Source organism: Mauremys mutica, chromosome 2 (assembly GCF_020497125.1).
Source record: "Mauremys mutica isolate MM-2020 ecotype Southern chromosome 2, ASM2049712v1, whole genome shotgun sequence".
NCBI lineage: Eukaryota > Metazoa > Chordata > Testudines > Geoemydidae > Mauremys > Mauremys mutica.
The window spans coordinates 265,641,838-265,656,585 of NC_059073.1; the positions used below are offsets into that span (position 1 = coordinate 265,641,838).

Sequence of the window (14,748 nt, forward strand, 5' to 3'; positions counted from 1 at the left end):
GAGGATCTTTTATGCCTCTCTGGCTTTTACCCAGTGTCAAGGGGCTGAATGAAGAGGGAGTGAGGATCTCATGGCTTGTGACGAATTCTAATTCTTACTTTAAAAGAAAAATCACCACAGATACTAATTTTATTATATAAATAAATATAATAAAATTAGTATCTGTGGTGATTTTTCTTTTAAAGTAAGAATATATAATTAGTGTTTGTAACTGTTTGGTGAACAAAAAAAAGGGTAAATGTGTGTGCTTGCCCTTCCATCTTGCTGGCTCTGTTGCAGCAGCATTTTGTCAAGTATTTTCTTAAGGTTTTTCCAAGAACTGCTCTCACATCACTGATGCTACTCCTGAACACAAGGAAGAGAACAATAAAGCTGTATCTATTTAAGCTCCTTTAAAAATACATTGGAAGGAAAGGGGATTTTTGGGGGGAGGGGGGAAATTAATATTTGCAATAAAAAAACATGAGCAGAACAGAAAGGAAGATTTTTTTATTTGCAAGGTTTTGGCTAGATCTTAAAACAAAGGGAGGACAAAAAAATTAAAACCCACGTCCTTTTAAACATGACATGGTTGTAACATCTTTAAATTATTATTTAATGAAAACAGAAAGTGATTGTTACACAATTTCCTTTGATGTGTTTTAACTATATAACTAGAGGAGGAATTATTCTTATATTCTGGAATTTAGTCTCAAAGACACCGGTCTAAGCAGTTTGAATTTGAAAATTAGCAAAGGCTAATTCAGAAGCGTCCTTCTCAGTGAAAACATGCTAATTCAGGAAAGAATACTTCTTAGTGTAAATACACTGTACTAAATGAAATATACTCCTTGTTTGAAAAGAAACACTCAACTTTAAAAGTATTCCTTTCTACATGTTCTGCACATGTTTACTTCACCTATTCAGTAAGAATACATGTGAAAGGTACAATATGGATACACGTTAGCATCAGAGTATGAACAGTTTTTATATCTCCACGCAGTAGAGATTTACAAGTCATCAAAACAACCCACCAGAACATAAAATAAAGTATTTCAGAACTAGTTTGGCACATGAATATAGTATCTTTCTGATAACAGTTAAAGTAATGAAACAACCAAGCATTTGAATCAATGGGAATTTTGGAGAGAAGTTGTCAAATTCTACAGGGACTTTTCCCCCTCGTCAAACAACTGCAGTTTCTGTGAGATTTTCCCTTTTTCTTTTCTATTTTATTTGGCTCCAGTCTCATACTTAAACACCAAACAGCATTATAGGACAAGGAATGTCATTCTAAGATATCGGCTTATCAAACTTTTACTGATGTTACAGAAAACACAGAAGAATCGTGTAATATCTTCCAGGATCTCACTATGAGAATCCAACACTTTTTAGGCCCTATCTTCCTATGTTCCCATAACCAGGCTAAAGTCTTGGACTTTTCAGAGTTTTAGCATGAGTATGTGCCTATCTCAGACTTTCTATGGATAATTCTTCCATGACTGCACTACCACAGGTACAGCTTGACAGATGGTAGAAATGGAGGAAGCAATAGGGTAAAAGGAGCACCAGCATTTTCATCATTGTGTCATCTTACCTCCTTCGAGCACTGTTAGACAACACAGCGGTGAGTACCTACGCCATTCTACATTAGTGTCCCCCAAAAAATCTAGGTGTAGATAAGGTTTTAGCTCATAGTAGCATAACTTTTAGGCAGTGTCTACATTGGCTGGCCAAACAATATGGGAAACCCATTTGGTCACAACAGACTTTAAACAAGGCTTATAGCCTTGATTGTTAGTGCAGAAGGAATCAAAGATCCAGCAGTGTGAAGGTTATCTTTACAATCAGAATATCTTTTTTTTTTTTTTTTAAAGAAAGTGTAAGTTCTGAAGACTTCTAGAGAAATCCATAGGAACTCCTTGGAGTTCATTAATACTTTTTCTTGTGGTTTTCTATTGTACCAGTTTACAACTGTGCTCCATATTTATAAGCATAAAAAAGCATGTACATTAAATCTTAACGTGCATCCAGAGAACTGAATGCATTTCCCATAAAATATGGAGGCACTGTTAAGACTGAAAATTATATTTTCAATCTGGTTTGTCATTCTGTACAAGAACATTTGTACACCATTACTTTACAAAGGGCAACATTAATGTCTCTGAGTACAGCATAATATAATATCAGTTCCTCCCTTTTTCTTCTTAATTTCAACCTCTAACATTCTGCATACTTGTTTCTGTGAAGGTCCTTGTGCATCAATATTAAGTATGGCATTATATAACAGGCTTGTGTGTATTATATATTATATATATGAAAAGGCCTATGGTGAGAATTAAGAGTTTTGTATTCAGCAAACAAACCTCAACTACATGTAAAACCACTGCAACTGATCACCAAAGAGAATGAGTGAAATAATTGTAAATTTTTGTGACACTGCAAATCAAACACAAATAAATCGGTAACCTTGGAAATGGAATACTTTTCTAGCTGAATTTTGCCACTGCTTCATTTTTCAGCATTATTAGAAAGTTCAATAACTCCCTGTTTGGAGAATGAATTAAAAATAGTCCAAAGAACACAGGGGTCTTCACAATTATGATGATTCTGCCAATGACTGAAAAGCCCCTCTTTTCTTCCAAATACCTGCTTGCATAAAATGCAGTTATAATCAGCTTTACACCAAATTTGAATTTTTTTATTTTGTGTGGCACAGCCAAAATTTTGCAACTCCTTTCCTGGTTCACTGTTACCTGATGGAATAATCTCACTTTTAGTTAAAGTATCAAAATTATTTTGATGAAGATATATTTGCCTTTTCAGTTTTGGAAAAGCATAAAACTCTTCCTCACAAGTGCCACGTTTGACTGGATTTCGTCTCTCTTTGCGCTGCTTCCAGAAATGAGCTGCATGTTTGATCAGTTCTTCCTGAGCTCCTTTGCCTCCCTGTAGAATTCCTTCTTTTACTCTTCCTGGGAGCTCCTCGCCATGAAAACACAACAAATGAAACTTCATCTCAGCAAAAGACTGTGCAGTAAACTGGCATCTGCCACATTTGATCTGTAATTTGACTTCTGCTTGACTCTGAAATAAATCTTCAAAATTGCATTTATTTCCCCTAAAACAGGAAGAAAAAAAAAGGAATATGTATGCTACTTCAATACTAGCCATGTTTGGAATTAGAATGGAAATTTCTAATCTTCTAAATTTTAAGAAGTGGAAAAGGAGGAGGAATTTATGGAACATTATATTTACTTTATTAAAACCAGGCATTTTTACTGCAATTAATAAAATATCTGGTTATAAGGACTGAGAAGAAAATAAAGTGATAAAATAGTAGGCAGTATGGGGTGAACAAAACAAATTATATGAAATTATACAAAAATTGAAGCAATCAGGAAAATAATTGTCTCCAAAAGCAGGTTTTGTAAAACTTTTACCAACTCCTAGATGAATATAAATGAAATGTTAAAACACAACAAAAACCATATGCCCAGCATATTTTGGTAACCCAAATATTGCAGCACTGTGCTAGTAAGAAGGAAGTGAAAATTACTAGACATTGACTTTCAAAAGAGAAATTCATTAGTCTATTTTCATTTATTGACATGAGAAAAATCCAAGTTCTTTTTTTTTTAAAAGGCAGAAATAGGAAAAATAGAATAGAATTTTAAAGTATTTTCGATTTTAACTCCTGAGGGCATTCTGTGCCAAAAAAATTAAAATTCTGCACAAAATATTTTAAAATTCTGCAAATTTTATTTGTCAAATAAATGTGGAGGCTCCAGCATAGCATTGGGGAGCACAGGCTACTGGCTGCACAGAGGTGGGAGATCACTGTGCAGCGCCCCTGGGACATGGACTTAGCAGTGAGGCTGCACCGAACTCTGACACAGCGAAAGGTCCCGGCTTGCCCCTCTGGGTGGGCAGGCAGGCTCAGCAAGGCAGGATCCAAGTGTGGAGGAGCTTACTGTGGGGGGAACCAGGTGTGGGTTGAGAGGGTTCTGTGTGAGGCAATCTGGGTGTGGGCGGCTCAGTGGGGATCCGGGTGCAAAGTGGATGCAAAGGGGTTTGTTGGGGGTTCTGGGTGCAACAGTATGGGACTCTGCAGTGGGGTCCAGGTGAAGTTGGTTGGGGCTCAGCGCGGGGAGGGGGGGGGGGGAAGTATCAGTGTGTGTGTGGGGGACAGAGCTCAGCAGGAAGGTCTGGGTGTGGGGGGTCCAGATGCTAGGGGAGTAGGGTTCAGTGGGCTGGGGATCCAGGTGCAGCTGATTGGGGCTTGGTGGGGTGGGGTGGGGGTGGTTCGCCAGGGTGGTCCAGGTGCAGGGGGAGTGGGGTTCATCGGGGGATAGGGGTTTCTGAGTGCGGGGGAGGGCGAGGCTCAGCAGAAGGGTCTGGGTATAAGGGGGTCTGGATGCCCAGGGGTTGGCAGATGGGGGAGCAGCTCCCTGTACAGGGACCCCCTCCCCATGTAGCTGAGGAGCGATGGGTGCAGGAAGCGGGGGAGTTTGCAGAGCTTCCTGCAGCCACGGTAGAAATCTGTGGGTGGGTCCGACCTGGCCCCGGATGCCATGCAGGAGAAGAGAAAGTCCCATCCCCCACAGCCCATCTATGACTAACAGCTGAGCCTGGAGTAGGGTAGGAGCCACCAGCCGGGTCTTCATCCATCCTGCCTCCTGTCCCACCTTTCCCTGGCTGCTCTGGGCACCCGAAACATACTGCTGGGGAGGCTCGCATGACCACACCTGCGGCTTCCCTTTGCTTCCCTGTCAGAAAGTCATTTTTCTGCAGGGAAACAAAGACATCTGTGGGGGACATAAATTCTGCACATGCGCAGTGGCGTAGAATTACCCCAGGAGTAGTCTATGAAACTGTTGATTATATAGGTAAAATATTTTAAAAATATATATTTTATAACCAGACAGTTAATATCCTTTTAATTTCTTTCGGTAATGGGATATCAAACATGAAAGATAAAGGAAACAGATGTACAGACAGACAGCATTTCTTTGATTTGAATAAGGTTTTTGACAGGGCTCCACACAACACTTTCCCATTGTAGCTAGAGAAATACGGATTAGATGGAATTTCTATGCAGTGATACAAAACTGACTAAAAAATTCAAACTAACAGGGTAACTATAAATGATTCATCGTAAGCTGGACAGTGAAAATGAATGAGGTGTTGCAGTGTCCACTTAGGTCCAATGCTATTAAAATTTTAATTAACAGTTCAGAGGATAGAGAAGTTACTAATCAAACTCACAATGGTATAAAGGAGAGAGGGGTCAAATTAAAACACAGTATAGTACTGACACAGTAGAGAAACAAAATGAACTTAATAAACTACATTTTAATAAATACAAATGCATAGTAATACAAACTAAAAAGTCAGCATTTATCCGACCATGGAAAGATTAGTTCACCACAAGATCATAAGGTAGGAGCAGGAGCATTTTCTACCTTCTATGACAGATAGTAGAAAGCAGTAATCAAATGCATGAATATGGACTAGGTAGCAGTACCTCTGAGAAGAACAGGGTAACAATACATAACATGGTAAATAGAGTACAAGTAAACAATGCAACACCATCTGATGTCTTGAAATGTGTCCAGTTTTGAATACCATTCTTCTTAAAAACACAAACTGGAAAGAATACAGATGAGAACAAGACTAAAAAGTAAGACTAAATATTAGGAAATACTTTTTAACTGTAAGAAGTCAAGGAATGAAAAAAAATCCCAGCTCCACTATCGGTTCTGGTATTATTTTAACAGGAGATATTCAGGACTAGACTAGACACCAATCGGTCAATGATAATTTAGGATTAATAAATCCTGATGGACTATAGGAGGAAAGGGATGGATTAGACGACTGATTAGAGAGATCTAACAAAATTTGCAAGCAGCTCTGAATCTCACCTTGGAAGAAAAAGTTAATAAAAATAATTTTTTTTGTAGTAATAGAAGTCCATAAATGACACAAATAATGAAATCATTTTCTTATTGACATTTAACTTGTATATGCACTCACCTCTCTATTGTTTCTTCTGCTCCTTTTATATTTATGTCTCTATTCTTTAAAGCATCTTGCAGTTGCTGTTCGCCTGTGGAGGGCTCGGTGCTGATAACAACCCTGTGTACTTCCTTCAGATGGCCAAAGTATACTCTTGCATGGCCAAATACTTTGGCACAAAACTCACAACACACAACTTTCTTGAGTCTGCCTTCGTTGTGATGAAGCTTCATGTGAGTGCTTAGGCTTCCTGAATGAACATATGTTTTCTGGCAAATTCGACAGCTATATGGCCGTCTATTTGTGTGTGTGTTCATGTGGTCCTGAAGATGGTGTTTAAATTGAAAGTTGTGGTTACAGACATGGCACTTATGCCATGGCTTAGGTACAGTAGAAAATAAATTTCTACACAGATCACTTTGTTTAGCAGAAGTGCCATCACTCTGCTTATAGCTTAAATATTTATTTGGAAGTGTATCATTTAAGAAAATGTCTTGTTCTATGCAGTCAGGAGTCTGAGTCTCTATTATAGCCGCAGAAGTCAGTGGAGCTAAAGCCTGCATAACTACAGGTTTTGGTCTGATACTACGGTATTTTTTAACTGACTCAGCCCTACTGCCTTTTGATTCATGGGGATCAACTTTTACTCTCTCTTTACCCTCTCTAAATTTATTAATGATGCACTTTCTTCTTTTGGTCTGAAATGCCAATATCTCATCTGGGGTTCTTCGTTTTCTGCCTCTTCTCTTAGAGGCTATACCATTCAATTTCTTTAGATTATCAACATCCAGTTTAGTGGCTGGACTGAAGGTATTTTCACGGGGGGCTTGTTTGGAGATTTGTGCAAAAGATATCGCTAGTAGTTTATCATAAACTCTGGTAGAAACATTAAAGGTTTTTACCAAAGGTGGTATCTTTTCACATTCAGGTCTTCGCCCAGGAGTAGATGCAGCCACAGTGTTAGAATTTTGTTTAGATTTACAGAACATTGCATTTTTCATTCTTGAATATGGCAAAATAGGAAGCTTTCCTTTTGGTGCGGACTGCGTCAATTGAACTTCACTGCCAAATATTGCTGGTGACAGGACAGTGACAGAATTTGCAGAATTCACCAGTTTTTCTTTAAGTTTCTCAGATGTTATGAATGAGCCTTTTGTGGCTTCAATAGTTGATTTCATGGAATGTAGATTCATTTTCACAGGATTACTTGGATTCATTGGCTTGAACAAACATTCCTTAATGACAGATGGTCCCGAAATACTATCTTCAGCAGTTTCTGTTTTGTTTAATAAAGGAGATCCAGATTCTACACAGTTGTTTTCACTGAGTAAAGTACCAACTGTAATTTCAGTAGAACCATGATCAATTAAAATAACTTGTTCAGATGAATCTGTAGTAGAATGAGCTTCAGGAAGGTCTCCAGTTGAAGTAGTCATTGCTGGTGTCTGTGATGAAATTTGTACCTTGCTGGGAATCTTGTTATGTGCACTTGAAGAAGAGGTTTGAATTGTTTTTTTGTCAATCAACAATTTATTTTTTACAGATTGATACCTAGGAATGGGTAGCTTGAGGTTTTCAGGAGGGGACACATTTGATTGTTGGATTCGTTGTGCTGCCAGTGCAGGGGTGATATGTGGTAAAGCTACAAGAGAAAAAGTTCCCTCACGACCAGCAACTTGCATTAGAGTATAGTTTTGTGTTGGCATTATAAGTGGTTTAGCGCTTGCAGATGAAATAGGATTAGTTTGTTCAGGAAGAACAGGTGGAAGACAAGACACCACCCCTGATGTTATAACTTTAGGTACCATCTTTGGTGCAATTGTCCTAAACTGACTTTTATTTTGAAAACCTTTTCCATTTCTTATTATCCCAGAAGAGGATTTCCATTTATCTGAAATAATGAAATAAAACACACAAACATGTAATATGATGTATAACAACTTTTCTTTTTTAGATTACTTTATCAAAAAATAACTTGTTTAGGAGGGATTCCATTTCACAAAAACTTACTAGAAATATCTGGGTATGTAAACCACCACTCACTTATGTATGGAACTGTTCACTTCTCATAGACAAACTGAAAGGCTAATAAACCTGAGAAGATTCAAGTAATGTGTTTGGCTATACTTAAGCCCATTCATTTTCAGTTTTAAAAGATTTTTACCGAAAAATTCCTGGGTTTTATAAAAAGTATTATTCATTTTTTTCTGATTTTTACCCTACTTTTGTATCACTCAAATATATTAAAAATAACTTGTTTTATTAGGAAAATACAATACATTGCATGAAATATATGTATTACGATAATACATTAGTCTGCGTGTATATGCAAAGCTGCCTGTTGAAGTAAGGCTACGTATTAATCTAGAAAATACAAACAAACAAACAGGCATGCAAGCTCTGAAGTGCATGTGCATCTGAGAGTGCTGACAAATCTCATGCCCACCACGTACGCATTTCAAGCTGTTAGCAGATAATGATATAAAGATTTGACACACTAAAATGGGAAAAAAATGAAAATCTATATCAGAATACGTTTCAGAACACAAGGAACAAAACAGGAGAAAGGATGAAGTTGACTGTATGCACTATGAATGGTGTTGCCCAATTATTAAATGTAAATATTTCTAAGTGTAAGTCTACAATAGTAAACTGTTTATTCAAATGAAAAATTTTATTTGGGGATTAAGGATATAATAAACTGATACATTCCAAGGAAAAAATTAACTAAAAGAACAACTGAAAATGAAGGGCCCTAGCTATACTTAACACCTGCAAACAAAAATGTTAGTTTCTCTTCATCTGATCAATAATTCTAAAACATTTTCCACTCTACATCATACACTCTCTTTATTTCCAGCACTTATCTTCATCAGCCTCTTCTACACTAGAAAAAATGGTATTAATATTCCAGCAATAATACTGCTGCACTGGTATTAGGAATGTTGTAAATGCTTGTGTAGACAGGGCTCAGGTGTTTTTGGTACCGTTGCATGAAAATCTGCTCAGAGCCGTTCCAATTGTTGTGGACTCTGTCTACAATAAGAGTAAAAAAAATTGTAATGCAAACACACCCTTTTTACCTGTCATGCTATCTTGCAATTCCTTTTTAACACTTCTTTAACAGAAACTCATCTGATATTTCAAAATTTATGGCTACAAAACTGTAAATGTAACTTGGGATAAAATGTTCTGCCAGCAAAAATTTATAATCACTCTTATTTCTGCCTGTTGAAATGATATGCACTTTGGCTGCATAGCACCATAGTTCCATTTAAAGCTATGGTTGTAGTTCTAGTCCCTTGTGGGACTCTTTTTAAAAAAGCTTTCCTCAGACTTTTGTAATGTTTTTACATGTTTTTACAATTAAATCACAGACATTTTAAAAGTGAGTCAACTCCTTTTTTAAAGTGTTAATAGGGGAAGAAAGAAAAACATGTTGATAAAGAATAAAGCTAATAAACAACAGAAGAAAGTTAAAATATACAAAAGGCAATGGACATGGATCAGCAGAGGCATAAGCCTACCTTTCAGGTAGTATATGGAAAGACATTAAACGTGCATTGCACTGCATCACTGCCATTTTCACATTGCAGCCTCATTGCCTATCAATAAATAAACTCATCTTCTGACACCTCAAATTAGCACAGCCTGAGGTTATTGCAGAAAAACTACTCTCACTTTCTAGGCAGGAGGATGAACCACATGTTGCTCTAGATTTCCTGCTTGCTGATTTAAGTCACTTTTGTTTAAATTAATCCGTCCTGTAACTTGGGATAGTTCTTGTCCAGATCACTAGATGCTCAGGTTCCAGAAATACAATCTGGTCAGGTCCATCACCTATAAGGTCCTAGGCCTTCAAGTAATATTGGGAAAAGAGCAAGGTGTGGTATTAGGAAAATTCAGTCTTAAACAGAAGGACGTCAAACAGAAAATGTAAAAAATAAAGTAATACTGAAGGCTACATGACACCAAAAATGTTCACAGTGAATTACCATGAAGTTGTTTAGTAGAGAAGTTTCTGTTATATGTACATCATTACAAATGTGCAAAGACTGAGGGTACATCCATACTACCCGCCCGGGTTGGCGGGTAGCGATCGACTTCTCGGAGTTCGATATATCGCGTTTCATCTAGACGCGATATATCGAACTCCGAACGCGCTCCCATTGACTCCGGAACTCCACCACCGCGAACGGCAGTGGCGGAGTCGACGGGGGAGCCGCGGACTTCAATCCCGCGCCGTCAGGACGGGGAAGTAGTTCGAACTAAGGTAGTTCGAGTTCAGCTACGCTATTCGCGTAGCTGAACTTGCGTACCTTAGTTCAAACCCCCCCCGCCAGTGTAGACCAAGCCTGAATGTACCTTTCTTCTAATACTGACAACTCTAACACTTTTATCCTTAGATAGCATATTCACCACATACACCTCTACCTTGATATAATGCTGTCCTCAGGAGCCAAAAAATCTTACCGTGTTATAGGTGAAACCGCGTTATATTGAACTTCCTTTGATCCACCGGAATACTGCTTTATCGCGTTATATCTGAATTCGTGTTATATCGGGTCACGTTATATCGAGGTAGAGGTGTATGTTGAACACCTTACCAATTCATATTAAAAGTTACACACATTATTTTTAAAAATACATTTCATTTTAATCTCCCCCTAAAGGCAGTAATACAGAGGGATTTTCACTAGAACCCACTATTTCCAGAGTCCCTGGGCACAGAATCAAAGTAAAAAACCTATTCTTAGCTCTTAAACCCTAAGCTCTCAGCTGTTAATATTATTGGTAGTATTCAGGCTTTTTGCTTCTTACATACAATTGTTGTTTTTAAGGTAAGATTTTATGTGGGTTTTGAGAAGAACTACAACATGACTATTTGGATTAATGTAATCATTAGCCCAGGCACATAATTCTGAGCTGTAGGCTAGATTCTGAATTTGAAAGTTAACAGTGTAGGTCAAAATGCCTATTTTATTTAATGACAGGAGATTAAAGGACAACTATATTTTTCTTTTAGGGGACAGAATCTGCTCTTATTTACTACGTTACCTTCACCATGTATAACAAGGAGTCTGGTGGCATTTTAAAGACTAATGGATTTATTTGGGCATAAGCTTTCGTGGGTAAAAAAACCTCACTTCTTCAGATGCATCAACAACAAGGCTATAGCAACACTGATGCATCTGAAGAAATGAGGTTTTTTACCCACGAAAGCTTATGCCCAAATAAATCCATTAGTCTTTAAAGTGCCACTGGACTCCTTGTTGTTTTTGTGGATACAGACTAACACGGCTACCCCCTGATACTTTTCACCATGTATGGATGTCGAAGAGTTTCTATACAACAGGCAGTTTTTGAGTTTATTACAGTATTCCACGAGATGGTTTCCATTCTCCTTCAATTCTGGCTTCCTCTGTGGACTCCGTCTTATTATCCCAAAGTCCCATTCAATGAAGTGCACATTCTGAGACGGATGACAACTAGCTTTTTGTTTGCAGTGATGCTATAGGCTCATTGGTCCCAGGTTATTAGAGAGAGAAGGTGGGAAGCCAATATCTTTTATTGGACCAACTTATGTTGGTGAAAGAGACAAGTTTTGAGCTTATACAGAGCTCTACCAAATAAGTACTTTCCCTTTGACTAAAGAAGATGACATATCAGAGACAAAAATCCCAATAACTCCTTGTGACAGACTGACAATATCCTGAACAAACTTCGTTGAATCAAGTTAAACTTTACTGAATTAAGTTTAGCATCTTTGGAGTTCACTGTATTACAAATGCAAATATTTATGAACTACTGTGGGATTGTATGGAACCTCTTTAGTAGGTAGTCAAGATTAATGCACTCTCCAGAAAGGACTGTATCTTCAGAGTGATGTGAATGTGAATTTTTAAGATTAAGGGGGTTTCTCTTGGAGGGGGTATATGCTAATATAATTCCTCTTTTTATCAACCCTTTGAAGCCTCCCCCTGGGGAGCGAGAGACCCACTGCACACTAATTATCTGCTTCTAGGAACTCCAGATCAAAGAGCTTTGATCTGTGTAAAAGGGTGGACTAAACTTATCATTTGAGTCTGTTTGTTCTGAGCTGAAGCTCTGATGAACTTATAATCACAAGGAAGCCCTTAAGGTGGGGTGCTGAAAGAATGTTCTGGCCAGAGCTCATGTGAGAGTTAGGAAGAACTCTGGTAAGCTTATTAGGATGCGTGTACGTTTAAAAATTTTTTTAATATGTTTTCTCTGTAATGCTTTTTACCTTAAGAATAAAGTAGGCTTGCCTAGAAAACTCCAAGTGGTAACTTATATCTGTAGGAATCACTCTATTATCAGTCTCTGAAGGAAAAGCAAGCGGATCTGTTTAGGCAGATGGCCTTTGTTGGGAAAAAGAACAGGAGTACTTGTGGCACCTTAGGGACTAACAAATTTATTTGAGTATAAGCTTTCGTGGGCTACAGTCCACTTCTTCGGATGCATTTGTTGGGAAATACACAATGAAGGCAACCTGGACACACCCTGGTTTGAAGGGAGTGAGATGAGGCTCTCCAACCAGAAAGGCAACGGCTGGAGATCTGGAAGCTGAATTGGGTGCTGTTGCTGGATCACTGAGGGGAAATACAGGTGGAGTGGCCCTGAACAGTCTAGGACCCAGGAGTCCAGAAATGTCAGGCACCACAAGAACTATTAATTTTGGGGTATGAGGCACCATTTGTGGAAACAGATGCATTAGATAGTGGGTATTTTTACATATTGTCCTTTTGTGAAACTCATGTATTTTCTTTATTGCAAACTTAGAAGACAGTAAAATGGTATTTATTAAAAGGAATTCTCTATACACTTCATCATTCTGAAGTGACAGTCTCATGAAGTTCTTAGCCAATAGAATAATAACTCATGAAACGGCCTTTAAAATAATGGATTTTTTTAATCAACTTTTCATATTACACAGTATATTGTAATGTTAAGCAATGATTTAGCTGAGTTTGAGACAGAGTTTCTATACAAACACTTTTTTCAACTGGTCATAATTTTATCATAAATATTCCTTCCAAGCTGAACCATCCCATGTTTGGTCTCAGTACTGAGTGCTGATTTTTTTTGCCAAGCTTGCATTAGATAGTCTAGTGAATAAGTGTGGGTTGCAGTCTCTTTGGTATTGTAATAGAGCCTTCAGAGAATCACACACTTATATCGCCTCCAGTGGGAATGTCTTTCAGTCCAGTTCCCCACCCGAGGATGGGTTTAGCTTCACCTCAGGTTTGCAATGTCTTTGCCCCTTTTGTTATCAGAGTGGGAGTGGGATTGGAACGAGGCTTATGCCTCTCCTGCAGCTGGACCAGTTGGTATGGGAACCTGGGTCCTCCGATGCCACCAGACACTGATCCAAGGCACGGCACCCTGGAGTGCCCTTGCAACCTTCCCTGGGTCACTTCCTATTATCTGTCCCTGCCCAGGGCTCCAAGTCCAAGTCCCTTACCCAGGAGCCCTCAGGATATGTCCGTCTTCCTCCCCAGCTTCCCCTTCTGAACTGAGTGGCCCCCATTTAAGCTTCCTCTCCAGTTGGAGCATACATTGCAGATCTGGAGGGGAGAGACTACCTGGGCCCAGTGCTGCACTCCTTTGGGCCCAGTGTGGGGTCTGCACAGATATGCAGAGGATACCCAGCTTTAGATTTCGCTCTCATGCAGCAGCTAGTGTAATTAAGATTCTTATCTAATAATAGAGAAACTGGAGCATCAAAGCCTGTCTCAGGTAGCCACAGCAGCAAATGGGACAACAGGGGGAGCTATAGGTAGCCTGCTAGAGAACAGATGTGACCCACTGCCAGGGGAGCTGCTGCTTTTCCATGGCTCCCATCATGGGCCATTTTACCTCTTCCAGGTAAAAGGGGGAACGCTGGACGCTCTGTCTCCTCCCTTGGCCTCCTCCCCTTCTTCCTCCTTTTCAGTTAGCGCTGGTGGTAGTGGCAGCAACAGAAAGATGGAATGGCAAGGGGATGGCTAGGGAGACACACAGGTGACACCAGTGGGAACTGTTCATAGGTAGTGCTGTGGGTGGAGACTATATGAATACCACAACTTATTCTTTTTTTTGTAATTTAACCAAGAAGTTCCTGAAACTTGCTATTTTACGTATGGCAGAAAGCGTCAAGCTGACAGAAACACAATTTATTGACAAATGTTAATTTTTAATGGCAACAACTGTATTATGGAAGTATTATATAAGAGGTAGGTATATGTAGATTGACAGGTAACGCAAAGAGCATAGCTCTCAATGTGTCAGGTGTGATAAGTTTTTTTTAATTGCATTTAGTGATAAAGAAAGCATGGCAAGCACTGTGGCCACACAGAGAGGTTCTGAATGACGGAGGAGTTCTGTGGAGAAAATAGTATGTGATCGTGTAATTAAAGGCTGTATCATAATGGATATGCACTAGGGGGCTGAATTAAATTGTATAAGCAGCCTTAATTCTAGCAATTCCTAACTTTCATGTGCTTGACTTTGCAATCTAAATAACGTTTTTAACTTTTAAATATATTTGTATTATAGTTGTGTCTGAAGATCCTGAGGGGGCCTCATTGTACTAGGCACTATACAAACACAAGAAAATACAGTCCTTGCATTGACTTGCTTACAGCTTTAAAAAAAAAGCCACATATCACACTTAGATACAGTACATAAGGGTGTGGATTCAAAACTGTGTGACAGTATGCATGTTAGAGGCAACTATGTCAGGTAAGG

General features: G+C 38.7%; 1 protein-coding gene across 4 annotated transcripts in view; it reads right to left on the reverse strand.

Moving 5' to 3' along the window:
* Nucleotides 1-211: 211 nt before the first annotated feature.
* The window catches only part of ZNF438 (zinc finger protein 438), a 96,899-nt gene continuing 82,362 nt past the window's right edge, over nt 212-14,748 (reverse strand). For all 4 annotated transcript variants that reach the window (XM_045006921.1, XM_045006920.1, XM_045006922.1 and 1 more), the window contains 2 exons: nt 6,016-7,888; nt 212-3,100 (listed from right to left, as the gene is read on the reverse strand). In XM_045006921.1, the coding sequence (XP_044862856.1) occupies nt 2,491-3,100; nt 6,016-7,888 (2,483 nt within the window). In that variant the 3' untranslated portion in view covers nt 212-2,490. The remainder of the gene's footprint in view (nt 3,101-6,015; nt 7,889-14,748) is intronic.